The sequence below is a fragment of the Vidua macroura genome, chromosome 8 (assembly GCF_024509145.1).
Source record: "Vidua macroura isolate BioBank_ID:100142 chromosome 8, ASM2450914v1, whole genome shotgun sequence".
Classification (NCBI taxonomy): Eukaryota; Metazoa; Chordata; class Aves; order Passeriformes; family Viduidae; genus Vidua; species Vidua macroura.
In genome coordinates, this window is record NC_071578.1 from 28,976,714 (window position 1) to 28,992,009 (window position 15,296).

Genomic DNA, 15,296 nt, shown 5'->3' on the forward strand with positions numbered 1-15,296 from the left:
TATTAAAACAACTGCAAAAATTTACATACAAGTGATCCAAAACAATTTGCCTAATTTTGTGATGCAGATGAGCAATCTGCATATTCCAAAGAAAGTCAGGTACCAATCACAGCTGAACTGCAAAACTGCTTCATGTTATTAGCCTTAATTCTTTCCCCTACTAGAAAATAAGCAGAAGTAGGTAGCAATGTTGAATAGGTACAGAAAAATCAGGTTGATTTTTAGGAAGTGTGGAAAAAAAAAAGTCACAGCAGATCTAAAATTCCCATCTCAAGGCAGAAAGATAGAAGCATTTATTCTTGACCTCTTCTACATTTAATATTTGCTGTTGGCAGCCAAGATAGTGTTAAAATTCACTAGAAAAGTAGTGAATTTTACACCCTGTTTCATTCAGCACTGTCAAAAAGCACTCAGATCCAGCATGGCAAGAGCCCAGGTCACAACACTGCTTTTTCACGCCAGGTTGAGGGGGCCTTCAGTAACAGGAGGGAAGCCAGGGTGCCTACAGGGACTGAGGGGGAAAGGAGGTAGCAGCATACACTTCTTAAGTTCAGCCCCAAAAATGCCAGATGGTCACACCACAGATTCTTGAGACTCCCACAGATCACTGTTGGTTTCATTAAATTCACATGCCAGGCTATGTTCAAGGCTTAAGAGAAAAAAACTACGGGACATGGTGTAGAGCATTTTCACTGATATACAGCATTTGGAACACAGATGACTCTCATCAACAGCCCTGAGGCTCAAAAGCCTCAAGGTTCCCATCTCAGACCTTCCAACTGTACTTCTTGTTTTCTGCATCCAAGTGAACTAACAGTCTTTATACATACCTTCAGTCTCCAGCTGGGAAATGCAGGACTGACCTCAGCCTCTTCTTGCTGCTGTAGGATGGCTGTGCTGTGTACTTTGAAAGGTACAGAATAGTCTCAGAAGCACGTGAAACAGACTGATAGCCAAGCCAGCACCTTTACATTCAGGAAGGATTAGGCTTATTAAAATTGCTTGCTGTGCAATGCATCATTCTTTCTCTCACTCTCAGCAGTTTACCAGGATTTCTAAGTTAACCCCTGTAATGCTTGGAACTTGCTTTCCTTTATAAAGGGGTACAAGAACTGGAAGAAATAAAAAAGAACCATCTTAAAGGAGTGATCACCTGGATGAGGCAACCTGAACTTAAACCAGCAACATGTCATCTCTCCCTTTTTTTTCTGCTATTCTGAAAGTGCTCAAGTGGTTCATTTCTGTTCAGACAAATGCCAGAAAACAAAGGACATGCACAAAGACAGCATCAGCTCATTGCCCCAGTCCACAGACCCACCAGCCGTGGCAGTCAGGGCCAGGCAGAACAACTGCCTGCTCAGCATGTGCAGCAGGGCTGTGAGGAGAATAAAGGCCTTTTAAGAACCACTGCCTGTTCCAAGAGCAGAGTAACACGGATCAGCTAGGTTAGCATTGGCTGAAATACACCCATGGCCTGGCGCCCAGGAATTTGCAGCCATCAGAACCCAAGGATTTCACTGATAAGAATGGAAGAGCTTCCCATTGCAGGCACAGGCCTGTGCTGACTTGAGCAGAGCAGCAGTCACAGAGAGGCCAGAGCAGCAGCTGGACAGGAAAGAAACAAGTGGATTCAACCAACAAGCTTAGCAACACCCAAGACAACACAGCATAAGGTTAAGTACCTCTGAGACTTTCAGATCTAAACCCAGAATCTTGGCAAAACAGCCAGACACAGCAAGTAATACTTAGACAAGCTACTGAGTGTGCCACAGGTGACCTCTGTGCTAAGCTGATGAATGAATGCACACAATAAAAAAATGACAAAATCAGAAACATCAAAAGGCACAACAAAGTACTCACACAATTTACACAAATGCTTACAATCTAAAGTATACACTGGCTCATGCTCTAAAATAATTAAATATAATAACTGATTAAGGTTTTACTAAGAAAATATGTCAAAACACCAAAATCTACTGTGGATTCCTAAGACAGATCTCCATTAAGAAAATAACTGAATCCATCAATCATAGAATGACTTAATTGAACAATCAGGTGTGATTACAAGACAATCAAGAAAAGCTGGCAGACAGCACCTGATACCATGACCTTTACTACTACAAAGGAATAGCAAAAGCACTCTGAGCTACAGAATATACAGCACACCCCTTAGCATAGGCAAGGAAACATTTTTTGCCTTCTCTCCTCCTCACAGTTGATATCATATTAGAAAAATAGCTGTCCTGCCATGTACAGCTTTTGACTCAGAACACGTAGGATGTTTTCTGTAACTTTGTACTAATATGCCTCTCTGTGCCTATGAACTAAGAAAAAATGGTAAAAAGATGAAACTCTATTATTTTCCTATTCTGATTCACCGTCCCAAGGAAAAGTACCCTCAAGGTAAGGAGGTCAACTAAGACCAAAAATACTGCAGCTTTTGCAGTGGAAAAAAAAAAAGCCTGAACTCCCATGGAAAGCAGCTGTGAGAAGTTAAAACAGACATGTTTAATTCAGAAAGGTACTCTGGAATTTCCCCACAATAATAATTCAAGAAATATAGCTACATTCTTCCAGGACAGAAGCAAAACTGATGGAGCCAAGCATGCTTTGTACTTTGAACATCCACCTAATGCAAAGTGAAGAGCACCTCCTATGCAAACTTTATTATGTGAACAGGTTATTGCCCAGGTTACACACTCAGACATTTTACACAAGGAATGGACCAACTAGAATCAAAGACAGCAAAAACAAAGACAAACATGCATTTTTCTCTGACCCCTAGTTCTCATTTTTCTTCCTCTTTTTCTCAGTGATGACAGGCTGACAGAGAAGGAAATATACACCCACCCAGTAGTCTTCAATACAAGTAAATACAAAAAAATCAAGTGTTTATTGGGAGTCTGCATGAAGGCACAGATGAGCTTGATTACAGACACATCATAACAATTACAAGTATATGTAAACACCTTGAGATATACAAAAAAGCAATAATACAGCTAGTACAGGAATAGACTGTAACCTGCTAAAAAAACCCAAACTTCTTTCTATCTGAGGTTTTTACAATAAGCTCTGATCCACACCAACATAGTGAATGTTCTTAAAGTCACCATTTGGATTCATGCTCAACAAGTCTTCACTTTGGCCATTGTTTGATCCAAATTCGAACAGGCTTCCTTCACTAGAATCAGAAAAGCATAGGAACAACCAGCTAGACACCCAATCAAGCGATAATGAGGCTTCAGTGATTCTCTAAATATACAAGAGTAATCACCAAGGTACTGAAATTAAATACAAGCTTCAGAAAAGCTCAAGGATGCTTGTTCCACTTGCATTTGAGGAAAATTCTGTATTTCTGCAGGAAAGGAACAGTCTACAGCTGTCAGGTGATTTTTTTTCTTCCTCCACAGGAGGCTTAGATTTCATCTGAAACACCTGCCAAAACAAAAGTCAGCAATCACAAAGTAAAGTGCCTTGGACAGCTTAGGTTTTACCACTAGAATAAAACATCTCAGTTTATAGATACAGAATTATGTTTTATCATGAGAAAACCCACCTTTGCACACAGAAGACTACTTCCAATATTTCTGTGGAAAGGGGAGTTGCTTTTTGTGATTTTTTGCTGTTGTTTTTCAATTAGATACCAATGTCATAAACTTGAAGAACTGCAACACAGCATTTTTTCAATGGAAATCACAAAAAAAAAAAAAAACCCACCCGCCCCACCCCCAAACAGTTTTAATACAGGCAATCTCCAGGCCTAGAAAAAGAGCACTTGGAGCAGCAATTTTACTACAGGGACACAATTTTCACAAACTCAACCTTCAACCATCTGTCCTAACTCTTCACTCCTCCTTTACAAAAGCTTTATAACCTCTGGAGCCCCATTCCAGTGAGGAAAGACTCCCATCCAGGTAATACATGCAGAACAAAACTTAACACAGCAATGGCATTTCTGCTGACCCTGTGGCCACATCATCCCAACTGAAAGACGAGGTAGTACTTTTCTTTGGAGCCCAACTAGTGGAACAGGCACAAGCACTCTTCTCCCTAAAGTAGCAGCAGCTAGCTGTAATGCAGTGCCAAACTCCACAGTTTATCTCCTCTTCAGAACACACCTAAAATCCAAAACCAGCTGCTTAGAAAAATAAATCATTATATGAGCACACACTCCCACTTTAACTGCATCGTAAAGGCCACGCTCTGCCATGTTCAGTGACTTCCTCCCGTCTACACCGTGGCACTGACTCAAACTCTGCTTGTACTGGGACTAATGGTTGCTACCCAAAATTAACATGAAGGTATCCTGAGTACTTATTATAGTGAGATGTGAAATTTAAAATAATTTACAATTTTAAGAACCTTGATCCAAATTAAAAAAAAAAAAAAGAAAGGCTGGGAGAGGAATTCTGCTCCTCAGGGAACTGAGGAAACCAGATTGCCTCTATGCATACAGTCCATTTGGTATTCAGGGGCTCTGTCTGCTCTCTCTTTAAGAGGAGAGATCTTTCCTCTCAAGGAGGTTGTTGTAACATATGTATGCATTATAATTTTATAGCTTACACTCATAAACCTTCTGGTTTCTTATGAGATGGTTTGAACTGGAGAAATATGCTCTGCATAGTCCATGCTCTGTAGACTCCCAAGGATCAAAAAGAAATAGACTGCCATGACTGAAAAAAAGGAAACATCAGAAAGCGTTGAACAGTATTAGAATTTGTACTGCTTGTAAAACTAAGCACTAGGATCAGGAAAAACACTGTAAAACTCAATCAAGGTCCCTGGCTGCATCCTCTTAGCAAAGCAATAATTGACACCGAGGATGAGAGACTCTGTTTCTTTGACTGACAAACTATTTAAGGCTCTTTTATTTGTCTCCATGATCAGTTTCCATTTATTTAACAGAGTGCATGTAGTCTGTACAAGTGCAACTTTCACAGATCCCAGGAAGCTTTCTCATTTTCATTGCTTCCAAGACTGCATTTTTCATTCAGCTGAAGTGCACAGGGATTCCACCCAGGCAGCTGGATTCCTAAATGAAAATATTTTAACAGAGAAGGAATCCTGTTCTGCACTGCTCCAGTACACCAATTGCCAATAGAAAAGCACTAACACTTTCTGGAAAAACTGATGTATTTTCTGCCCTTGGGAATATGCTCTCAGAAGAGTACATGTAATTAAAACAGTCTTATCTGGCTTTTAGCTGAAGACTACCTCCATACAGTCCCACCTCTTCTTCCAAAGAACTTCCGTGGAACAAATCGTGGATAAAATAAACTCTTAATGCTCTACAGAGTATCAGCTGCATTCCAGTGTCCAAGCCAGATCCCTTGAGAGAAAATACAAAAAGAAAGCTGCTTGATTGTCAGAGAGGAAAGCACTGCTGAAACAGCTGAAAAGTAGATTTTATTTTTTTTTAATCTTTAGCTGTGAAGGGGTATGTTCACAAAATGCTCCACACAGCTGGAAATCACTTCTGTGGACTTACACAACTAGTGACAATGCAGTGTGCAACTGAGAGGCATTAGTGATGAAAAGGATGCCAGAAAACCACCCAGGTGCTTCTGAGAGAAACAAAGCACTTAAGCCCTCAAAGTGAGCTGGACCTCACTGTCAAGTGAGTTTCTCCAGTCTACAGATCTGATAAAATCACAGCTGCAGAATCATAATTCATGACTATAATTCACAAGGAAAACTGAAAATCCATTTACATTTATTAGGAGATGGTTGTGCACAATTTCTCATCTTATTCAAAAAGTCTACAAATAGAGTTTAACATTTCTGATTGCAAGCAAATGTTTGTTCAACGTTCTTAGTTCGATAAGGCCAATTTAGTGCCTTTTTACACTTTCAAGGTTTAGTATACATTTGTCAGTTCTTTACTTTCTTCTGGTAATAGTCCCACTGGAACAGTAAGGAAAGTTCACTAAGACACTTTATAACAGCAGCTGAACTTGGGTTACACAAATTCAGTTTTGGAATATGCTTCAAATGTAAATTATTCTAGGCAATTTTCCATTTTGAGATCTTAAAACCCCATCAAAGGCTCTTCCCTTTCCACCCACATTTGTGCTACCACCACGAGAATGCCCTCCATAGAGCCGTACATCCAAGGATCTCAAAGCACTTCAGAAAGGAGGGCACCAATTCAAATTCTGGGATACTTGAGCTGGAATCCTACTTAATAAAGAGTATATTTTTTTTCTTCGTCTTATGTTTACAAAAGCATCAAACTAAGCTGATCCTGTCTTGACCTTAGTCCCACCTCTGACTATCTGTCACTTTCATTCAATCCTATCACTTGTTTAATTATAATGCTCACAGCTGAGTTTCCTCTATGGAAAGCTGAGCATCTACTATGGTCAATTATTTATGGTGGAAGTAGTAGTCAAATTTTAGGTCTGTCACAATCTTGAGAATCGTTTTACTGGAGAGTAACTACCATAATTAATGTAATGTAATTTGATAATGCACTTGATCCCATATTGGTTTAAGAAGTGTAATAGACTATATATGCATTTCTCTAAATTCTCTCAGAGCTGAAACTACATAGCTACAGTGAAGAAATTCTAATTTTGCCTTAAGCAGAACATTTTACAACATTATTTTAACTTACAACTTTGATTTAGAGCACTATTTTCATAAAGATTTTCAGTTTGCAATTCTGACTGAATAGGTGAGCGGCAAACATGACATTATATGTACAAGTGTTAGTATACTACCAGAATGCTGTACTTCCTTCTTAAAAATGTCCTTAATAAAGCATTAAGCATGTCAAAAAAACTTTTGTAAACAAAAGATAAATTACTCATGTTCTGCTCTGATTATAGCCAGATACATATTCTCATAAAATAAACATTCTCTTGTCATTTTCCATGGCCCACATATCCATATATATGAGGTAAACCATTTAAAATTATCAATAATATATAAACCCCAGTACTCAACAGGAACCTCAGGAAAAATGTAACCGAGTAGGATGTCAATATCAAGAAGTGACACTTTGTTCCACTGCAAAGTGAAACCCATTTATTTGTGCTAAATGAATGGAAAGAATGTATTTGGAATACATTTCTTTATACATTGTACCGGCTTAGGCTGCTAAAGAAGCATTCATTAGTGCCATTTTGTGCTACTTTCTTGTACTCTGTTTCTACCAAGCAATACAAAGTTTTGGCTGTTAGGCCAATATATTCCTCTATGCTCATCTCATTTTCTAAGAGACTTTTGAACATTTAAAATACCTGTTCAAACTTTGCTTCAGGGGCATCACAATGAATATATTTTAACGAGAAAGAAATTATCATCAGTTGTTCTCTACAATCACATCGCCTTCTGCAGCAAAAAAATCCAAGAGCACACACTTGAATCAGCTCTCAGTAACCTGTGGGCAGGACCACACTCCCCTACAGTCAGCGTGACAGGGCACATGGTATGGGCAGCTTACAGGTTAACAGAAATGTCAAGTGACATCATCAAATCTTAAGGTCCACGAATTGTACATTCCACAGACTCCAACAAGCCAGTTCTCTCAGTGTAAAGTTCTGACTGTACCATATGTTTGAGGTGCTTTTAAACAGGAGAAGTATGGATGTGTCCTCTGTGAATTAAGCTTATTTGCTATGTAATACCAGAGAGCTTGTGTCTTGGGCACTGATTAGGGTGTCTGACTCACTTTTGCACTAGAAGCTGATATTTTAAATGACTGAAACATAGTGCTGATCTTCAATAAGCTTGGTAAACACTGTAATATTTCAGAATTTATCACGTAGCCCATCATGCCTTTCATTTTCTGCAAATTGTCATGAAAAAATATAAAAAGGTATCCCTTTAATTTTACAAACCTAAAAGCCAGGAAAATGAAGCTTTGGAGCCAAGCAAAACGACATAATGCCGTATTACCAAACAGAGTAGCAAATGTTCCAGCCAGAGAATGGACATACATGTAGTTCAAGTAAACACTGATGGAAAACTTTGTTAAGTTAGTGTTGTAGACCCACAACACTGGCTGCATTTTATACAAACGTTTACAACACAATTAACAGTGAAGCCTATATAACCTCAGTGCAAATAAGTCAAATCCAAATATGCCAAGTAAGCCTTTGGCTTTAGTAAACTGCTCCGTGTTATGAGTCCACTTCTGACATAGAGACTGCTGAGCACATGCACTAAGGCTGAGAGGAGGGATGCACTGAATGTTGAAAATTGGCTGCCTGCGATGCCGCGGGTTGGCCCGGAGGTTGCACAGGTGGTGGAGGTGGTGGCGGAGGTGGCTGCACTGGGGTCTGCGTGTTTGGAGAAGGAGGAGGAGTGGGACGTTTAAATTTGTCGGGGCTGTTACTTCTTCGTGGTGAAGGCCTCTGCAGAACAAATATTGAAATTATGTTTAACACACTCCTGAAAAATGTTAGGTGCAAGTCCTCTAATCTTGGCAAAGGAAAAAAAAAAAAAATCACAAAAAGAAGTCTGAACAATTACGTGGGAAGAAGAAATTTCAAAACATTGCAGGAGTCACAATACAACTTTTACATAAAATAAATCTTCCTCTGAAATGGAGTAGCAAAGGAAAGGGGAAGTACTCTTGACATCAAAGAGAAAATGCATTCCTTCCTGTCAGCTTGCAGGAAATGAACACAAGACATGTCCTGCAGATATGTTTACCCGTGATGACCAGCAACCTAAAAAGAAATGAGATGCTGCAGGCACAGCACCTCCCAGCTGTGCCTGCCCAACCAGTAGGTGCTGAGGAACCCTTGACTTCATGCTGCAGGCACGTGAGGTGCAAGTATGCGGTACCTGAGCGTGGCTGGGAAAGCTTTGAGTATCAGAGTCTGCCCAGAATCCCTAGCTCTCTGACTCTCAGTGCCCACACACTGGAGCAAAACCAAAGCATAATACAAGCTGTTCTTTGGAGAACAAAAAAAATATTCCAATGCTTTGAGCTGCAGGAGTGAAGCAGTTGTTAGAGAGACCCCCTCAACCGAAATCACAGATTTTCAACAACTGGTACATTTAAACAGGAAGACTTAAACCCCACTTTATCTTTACAAACTGAGGGGCATGGGGAGAAGGATCATCTTTAATGTTAGCAATGCAAAAATAGAAATCACACTCCACAACACTAACTTCTGCACTTTTGAAACAAAAATGCTCATTACTTACCTATCTGGTTAGCATTAATCAACAACCTCATGGCCTGACAAAAAATCTACCCATAATTACTAATCGACCACAGGTGGTCAGCTCTGGGGAGAAGCATGATTACAATTCTATATCAAATGCGCTACAGGTAAAGTTAAATTTATTTTGCAATGGAGATCAAAAATGAAGAGTCAAGAATAAAACTGCAGTTTAGTCAAATCAAATATATTGTATCTATTTTTCTGCACAACTATGTACAATAGATTAAACTTATATGTAAAACCCAAGAGATTCTTAAAAACTGACTGATGCCTCTGAAACACTTAGTATCGTTTATTGCATTTGCATACATGTAAGTAGGGGACCTGGTATCAGTATGGAGACAAACCCATGAGCTGCTTGTCGACACCTTTCTCTGAACAATTAGTATTTTGTTCTCAAGATGATCTTTTTCATAGTGACTCAATTCATTTAGAGTTTCAGAAAAAGTAGTATTTCACAGAGACTAAAGAGAGCAAGTTCTTTGACAAAGTCATTTATAAAGTTAGTTTCCATGTTTTCTAGAAGCATAAAGATGTTCCTGTGACTAACTTATGTGACACACAGCCATGGGCGAGCCCCAACCAGAATTCTATTTTCCTGCTGAGCCCCAGCTTCCTTTCTGTTCTACCTACCATTGCAGTGTTCCCACCCACCATAGCTCAGTGAAATTATAACAATTACCTTTGCACACTCATCTAAACCAAAAGCACCCATAATTTAGCATTGTACTAAAAATTCTATTAAAATACGTTTTTACATCTGAGAATGACAAGTATAAGCAAAAACCTTGACGAATGTTTACATACTACCATACCTGCTGAGAAAAATCAAAATTGTCTTGATACAACAACCATAAGGTATTTTTGCCATATGGTTAATATTTAGGCTTTGTTTGCTCATTAAACTCCACAAGTATTTAGAAGAAACACAATGAAGTGGAAATGCATCAAACATCGCAGGTAAAAAGGAAATAAATTCAGTTGAAAGATATAGAAATTTCCCTAACAAATGTTTATATTAGCTTTCTTCTTTGCCAATGACAATAGAAAATAAGAGTTAACTGCCTGTTACAGTGACATGATGGTAGCATTGTGTGTCATCCTGAAGAAAACCTGAGCTTGAAGCAACCTCAGATGACTCATCCGTCAGATGGTGGAGACTAGGAGAAAAATGAAAGCAATGTTTTTACTTCCTGGGATAGGCTTAGTAGCTTAGAACATCACTTTTCACACCCTGCCTCTGATCCATAGATGATACCTATTACTGTCCTTAAGATGATAACACATCCTATTCTTTTGCAGAAAACAAGGTTCTCCAAAAAGAATCAGTTTCTGAGGGGTGAAGAGGAAAATCAGGGTTGAAGAAAGCAGCAATAGGTATCTTGGAGTAAGGAGACAAAAACAAACATTTACAAAAATGTTTTGTAAAAAAGTTTAAGGACAATCACTCATAACTTCCAAAAACCAAACTATACTGGTAACAAGTATTTACTAATTTAAATACTTACTGTAATACCATGGGATGGTCCCATATGTTGCACATGAAGGCCTGGGGAATTGTAGTAAGACATTCCAGCTCTAGTCAGTGAAGTTGGTGGTGTGAAACCAACTGTGTGACTTGCATATGACAGACCTAAAATTGTTAAAACAAGGTAACATCAACATTCTTGTTTGATATTAAAAACTAATGTGTGAGGGGTTTTTTTAGATTTTTTTGGTTCTGAATCAATGACAGCCTAAAAACTGGTAAGTACTACAGATTAGCCATCTAGAAAATACTAATTGTACTGAGAATTATGATGCTAATTTATTTTCTTTTCCTGTAGCATACTACCATATGTTTCAAACATACATTATACAATGTTAAACATAACTTTTCACTTAATATAAATGGTGTAAAACTCCCATAGTAGCTTAGTTCTAGTCCATAAGTATTTCCATTCAGCGTTCCATTTCTCCATGGAGGAAATGGCTCCCTGAACTACAGACAGTCTGAAGAAGCAGAGAGGTTGAGCCTAGAGAAGCCATCTAGCACTGGGTCACAATGAGGTTCCACAAAAAACCTGGATCTAGGTGGCTCCTCCAAGAAATACCAGATCTGCACCGAGGCTTCTTTCTCTTTTGCCTCAGGATTTTAAAGATCTTTGGGGCGGGGAAATTAAAACATCCTGGGAAATGTTACTAGCTGGACTAGGCTAGTAACTAACATTTAAAATTAAAACTTGTTTTATCTACATTTAGGAAAGCCCAATATTCAAAACTGCCAATATCTAATTCTTTCATTCAAGTATTTCCTTTTTATAAGAACTCAATTATAAAAATGCAGAGTTCCTGTATAGCTCCATTTAACCAAGGAAAACAGAAACAGCAACTGCCAAATGCTACACATTCACACCTAAAGCATTCTGAACAGCTTGAGTTTCTCAAAAGAGCACATTTTCCAAAACCTTTTGCTCCTTTCTGCTTTTTGACAAAAATATCATAAGGAAGGAGACAGGACTTTTCTCAGCTGTTTCAATTAGACTCAAGCAACTGCTTTGGAGAATAATGATGGAAAAACATTTCTGAAGGCCTATTAAAACTTTTATAACACTGCACTGGATTTAACAGTTTTCACACTAACCAATACAGAACAATGTCCCTGCAGCAACACCCAGCATCATCCCTGTCTGCATGCACCTGTGTTTCTGACTACAAGAGATGAGACAAGATCTGGATGAGAAAACAGAACAAGCCTCAGATCACTAATGAAGTCATATAAACAAAAACTCCCTGTGCTTCCTTCAATTCTGTTTGATTCTGTTACATTGTCGATGTATGTCTGGTGCAAATTACAAGTTACTCCCATGGAATCCCTGCCACTATGGAGTAACAACAAAACTAATCTGCCTTTTGACTATACAATCGAAATATCTGTAGAGCACATGTGTTATATTTAAGTGCTTTTGTAAGCACCACGGATAGAAACAAGTCAATGTTCAGGAAGGTGACAAGGCAGCCAGTCAGAGGTAAGAGCCTAGAAATAATGGGCAAAACAGAGCCACCTCTGTAACGTGGCAATTCTGAACTGCTTTGGAATAATCCAGCTCCACAAGCTTGACAAATGCAAGTCTACATGGCAGCCAAAGAAACAAAGCCAGAGCAGTGCACATACATTCAGGATAGTTCATCTCTGCAGCCCCACACATCTATCTAGCATAGAGGCAAAGCACAGAACAGTACCTACACTGAAGACTAACTGGTAATTAGAACAACTAATCCCCAGCTGCCTAGGAGCAGCAGTAATTACACTATCTTCAAAGTTCTAGAAGATTTCTACCACAGTGATCTGTGTTAGAAATCTCAGCAGTATCTCAGCTTCAAAGAGTCTTCAAAAGTAGTACCCGAGCCATGCAGGCACAAAAGACTCTGGGATTCAGAAGCCAGAATCAGATCCATTCAATCAGCTATCCACATGAAATTACAGCATTTCTAACTGGTTACAAATTCTGCTTCCACATATTCAAGGCACGTCATTTCCCAAATGAAATATGCCAAGTCATACAAATACTTGATGCAACGTACAGCTGTTTTATTATTCTGTGCTGATACTTCTGGCACCATCTTACTGTACTACTTTAGATACAAAATACTCTCAAAACCTGTTTGTTTTCATCCATTACTGCATTAATTTATCCCAGACAGCTCTAAAAAATTCCCTGTTGATCTTATTAGTTCTCTAACAAACTGCAGCTTCTATTTTTCTGAAGTCTGACACTTCCCAACTGCTGATATTAATTTATCAGATGAAAAGAAGATTAATGCAGCTGCCTGTGCAGACAAGCTAGCCTGGAACATTTACCACACCAAAATTTCCAAACTCCTAACCTCTGTTAGAAACAATAATTTTAGCTGTGCTTCAGAGTGTGTTTCAGCATCCTCTGTCCGTAGGATAAAATTCTCACTCTTGTATCAACTACTGATCGGAAATCAAGTTCACAGGGAACAAGGAATGCACTCCAGTCTCAGTGCAGGAATAAAGTGACAGAGTTCTCCTGCACTGGCACATCAGCACCTAAACAGGGTGCATTGCTAAGTAATGTAAGATGCAAGCGTGTAAGTTAGCAGGTAATCTGTCCCACACAGAGCTGTAGTTATAACCCCTGTGTGACTGCAGATCCAACCTGCAGTTGGACACTGTACTGTTACAAAGGCTGCACACAGAGAACCACAAACAAAGGAGCTGTTCCTCCAGAGCAGCTGTTGGCACAACTACACTGCTGTACACCCAATTACAGGAAAGGGATAAGAAAATGTGTATCATTTTCTTGGTAACACACCTTGCAAAACATTGAAAGTCAAGTCATTTAACTCATTTCAGAAATGCAAAAACCTTCTGAAAACTCATAGTCACACTACTCATCTCTAACACCATAACATGGCTTACGGCCATAGCTGGTTTGCACACATGCGACACCTGGATGAAAATTGTTTACGGTACTTTGAGAAACCACAGTCAACCTTGAAAATTCAAGGATCTAAAGACATTTAATATGTTCTAGCAGACCTGTGTAATAAAATGTCTCATTCCTATCTTGTGTCAACACAGAGCACATCTCATCTGCCTGGCAGGTTCTAGAGGTGAGCGTGGGAAAGCCAGGCACGCACAATTCACTTCTTTATGTACATGGTTTTTGTGAGCACCATGTAACACCCACTGTCAACAACTTGCAATGAATATTCAACTGCAATTTTAAGGGATTTTAAATTTCAGTCAATAAATGTGTTAGTAACACAAATGCATTTCATTTGACTTAAAATATATTCAGTAATTAGAAACTCAGAAAAGGTTTGTTTGCCTCTGTTATACAAAGTATGTGAGACAGGAATTATTAATTTTACAGTTATTGTTTAATAATAGAAAATAGCAGAAGTACAAAAGTAATTTCTCTACTGAAGAGAAACGAAAATTGACTTTTTTTCCAACATGTTCAAAATTAAACTTCTCTAAGAAGTTTTGATTCAGAGCACAATATCAGTCTCATTACTAGTTCTTCATCAGACTCTGGAAATCCATTTGAATGATGTGTCCTGTTGCACAACTTGTGTGGGAAGGGAGGGGGAAAAAAAAGACAGCAAGAGAGAAAAAAAGAGCAAAAAAGAAATAAAGTTCAAGTGATAGCTACTTAACTGATCTTCAATATCTGTCCACAGATCTGAAATATAGAATATCTGGTCACCATCCAAGAACATGCTGCACTAGAAGACACCTAAGGCAAAACTATTCTTGCATTTATGATGCAGGATTTTTTTCTCCAAACTAGATTTGAAAGGCTACTGACCTAAATATATTAATAGGGCACGTTACTATGTGATGCATACAATAATTTTAGAAACTGGGTTAAATATTTACCAGGTGATATAGGTCTGCTAGAACTTGGTGAGGGTGTATAAGGGATAGGACTGGACACAGTGCGAGGTCTTAATCCTTGTGCAGACATCTCATTAAAATATCTAACAAAAAAAGGCAAAGAATAATTAGATCAAACCTTTTAAAATGTGCCATGTTTTAAATGTTTCACTGTGATTTTTTCAATTCCCATAAGAATCACATTAGGAAGTCATGACAGGAACTCTTGTCATTGCTGACACTGGCTTAACTTTCCACGGAAGCAGCTGGACTTCTCTTAGGCATTTGCAGTTAAAACCATATAAGTAGTATATGATTAAATAGCATGTATTAAGGTCAGAGATGTAAACCATGTCCAATCTGACCCATTCTACATTCTTGCACTTCACACATCATTTCTACATTGAACTCAAAAGCTTGGCTGGCTGGAGTGTATCTTCCAGAAAGGCATTCAGCACTAATCTGAAATCATGAAAAAGGGTGAAGAAATCATTAAAGTACTAACAATTTGTTCCAACAGCTGATCAGCCATAGCATTAAAAACATGTTTTGGGTCCTACTTGAATCCCTCTGGTCCCAACATTTAAACATTTGCTCATCCCATCTTCTGCCACTGGAAGAGAGAGACATTTTCAACCCACTAAAGGTACCTCACTAAAGGTACTTCCAGGCTGTGTTGCAAGACACATCCCATACTTCACTATGATAAACTGATCAGAACCTGA

At 38.7% G+C, this 15,296-nt stretch overlaps 1 protein-coding gene and 1 long non-coding RNA gene across 2 annotated transcripts in view; both read right to left on the reverse strand.

The window, feature by feature from the left end:
- Positions 1–2,874: 2,874 nt before the first annotated feature.
- On the reverse strand, positions 2,875–4,553 carry LOC128810795 (uncharacterized). The gene is made up of 2 exons (XR_008438132.1): positions 3,557–4,553; positions 2,875–3,435 (listed from the first exon to the last, which is right to left on the reverse strand). It is a non-coding gene; the product is annotated as an uncharacterized LOC128810795 (long non-coding RNA).
- A 1,143-nt stretch (positions 4,554–5,696) lies between these two features.
- Positions 5,697–15,296, reverse strand: part of CCDC6 (coiled-coil domain containing 6) — a 49,017-nt gene continuing 39,417 nt past the window's right edge. Inside the window, exons 7-9 of the mRNA XM_053983932.1 lie at positions 14,575–14,675; positions 10,691–10,815; positions 5,697–8,360 (exon numbers count right to left, since the gene is read on the reverse strand). Of these exons, the coding sequence (XP_053839907.1) occupies positions 8,169–8,360; positions 10,691–10,815; positions 14,575–14,675 (418 nt within the window). The 3' untranslated portion in view covers positions 5,697–8,168. The remainder of the gene's footprint in view (positions 8,361–10,690; positions 10,816–14,574; positions 14,676–15,296) is intronic.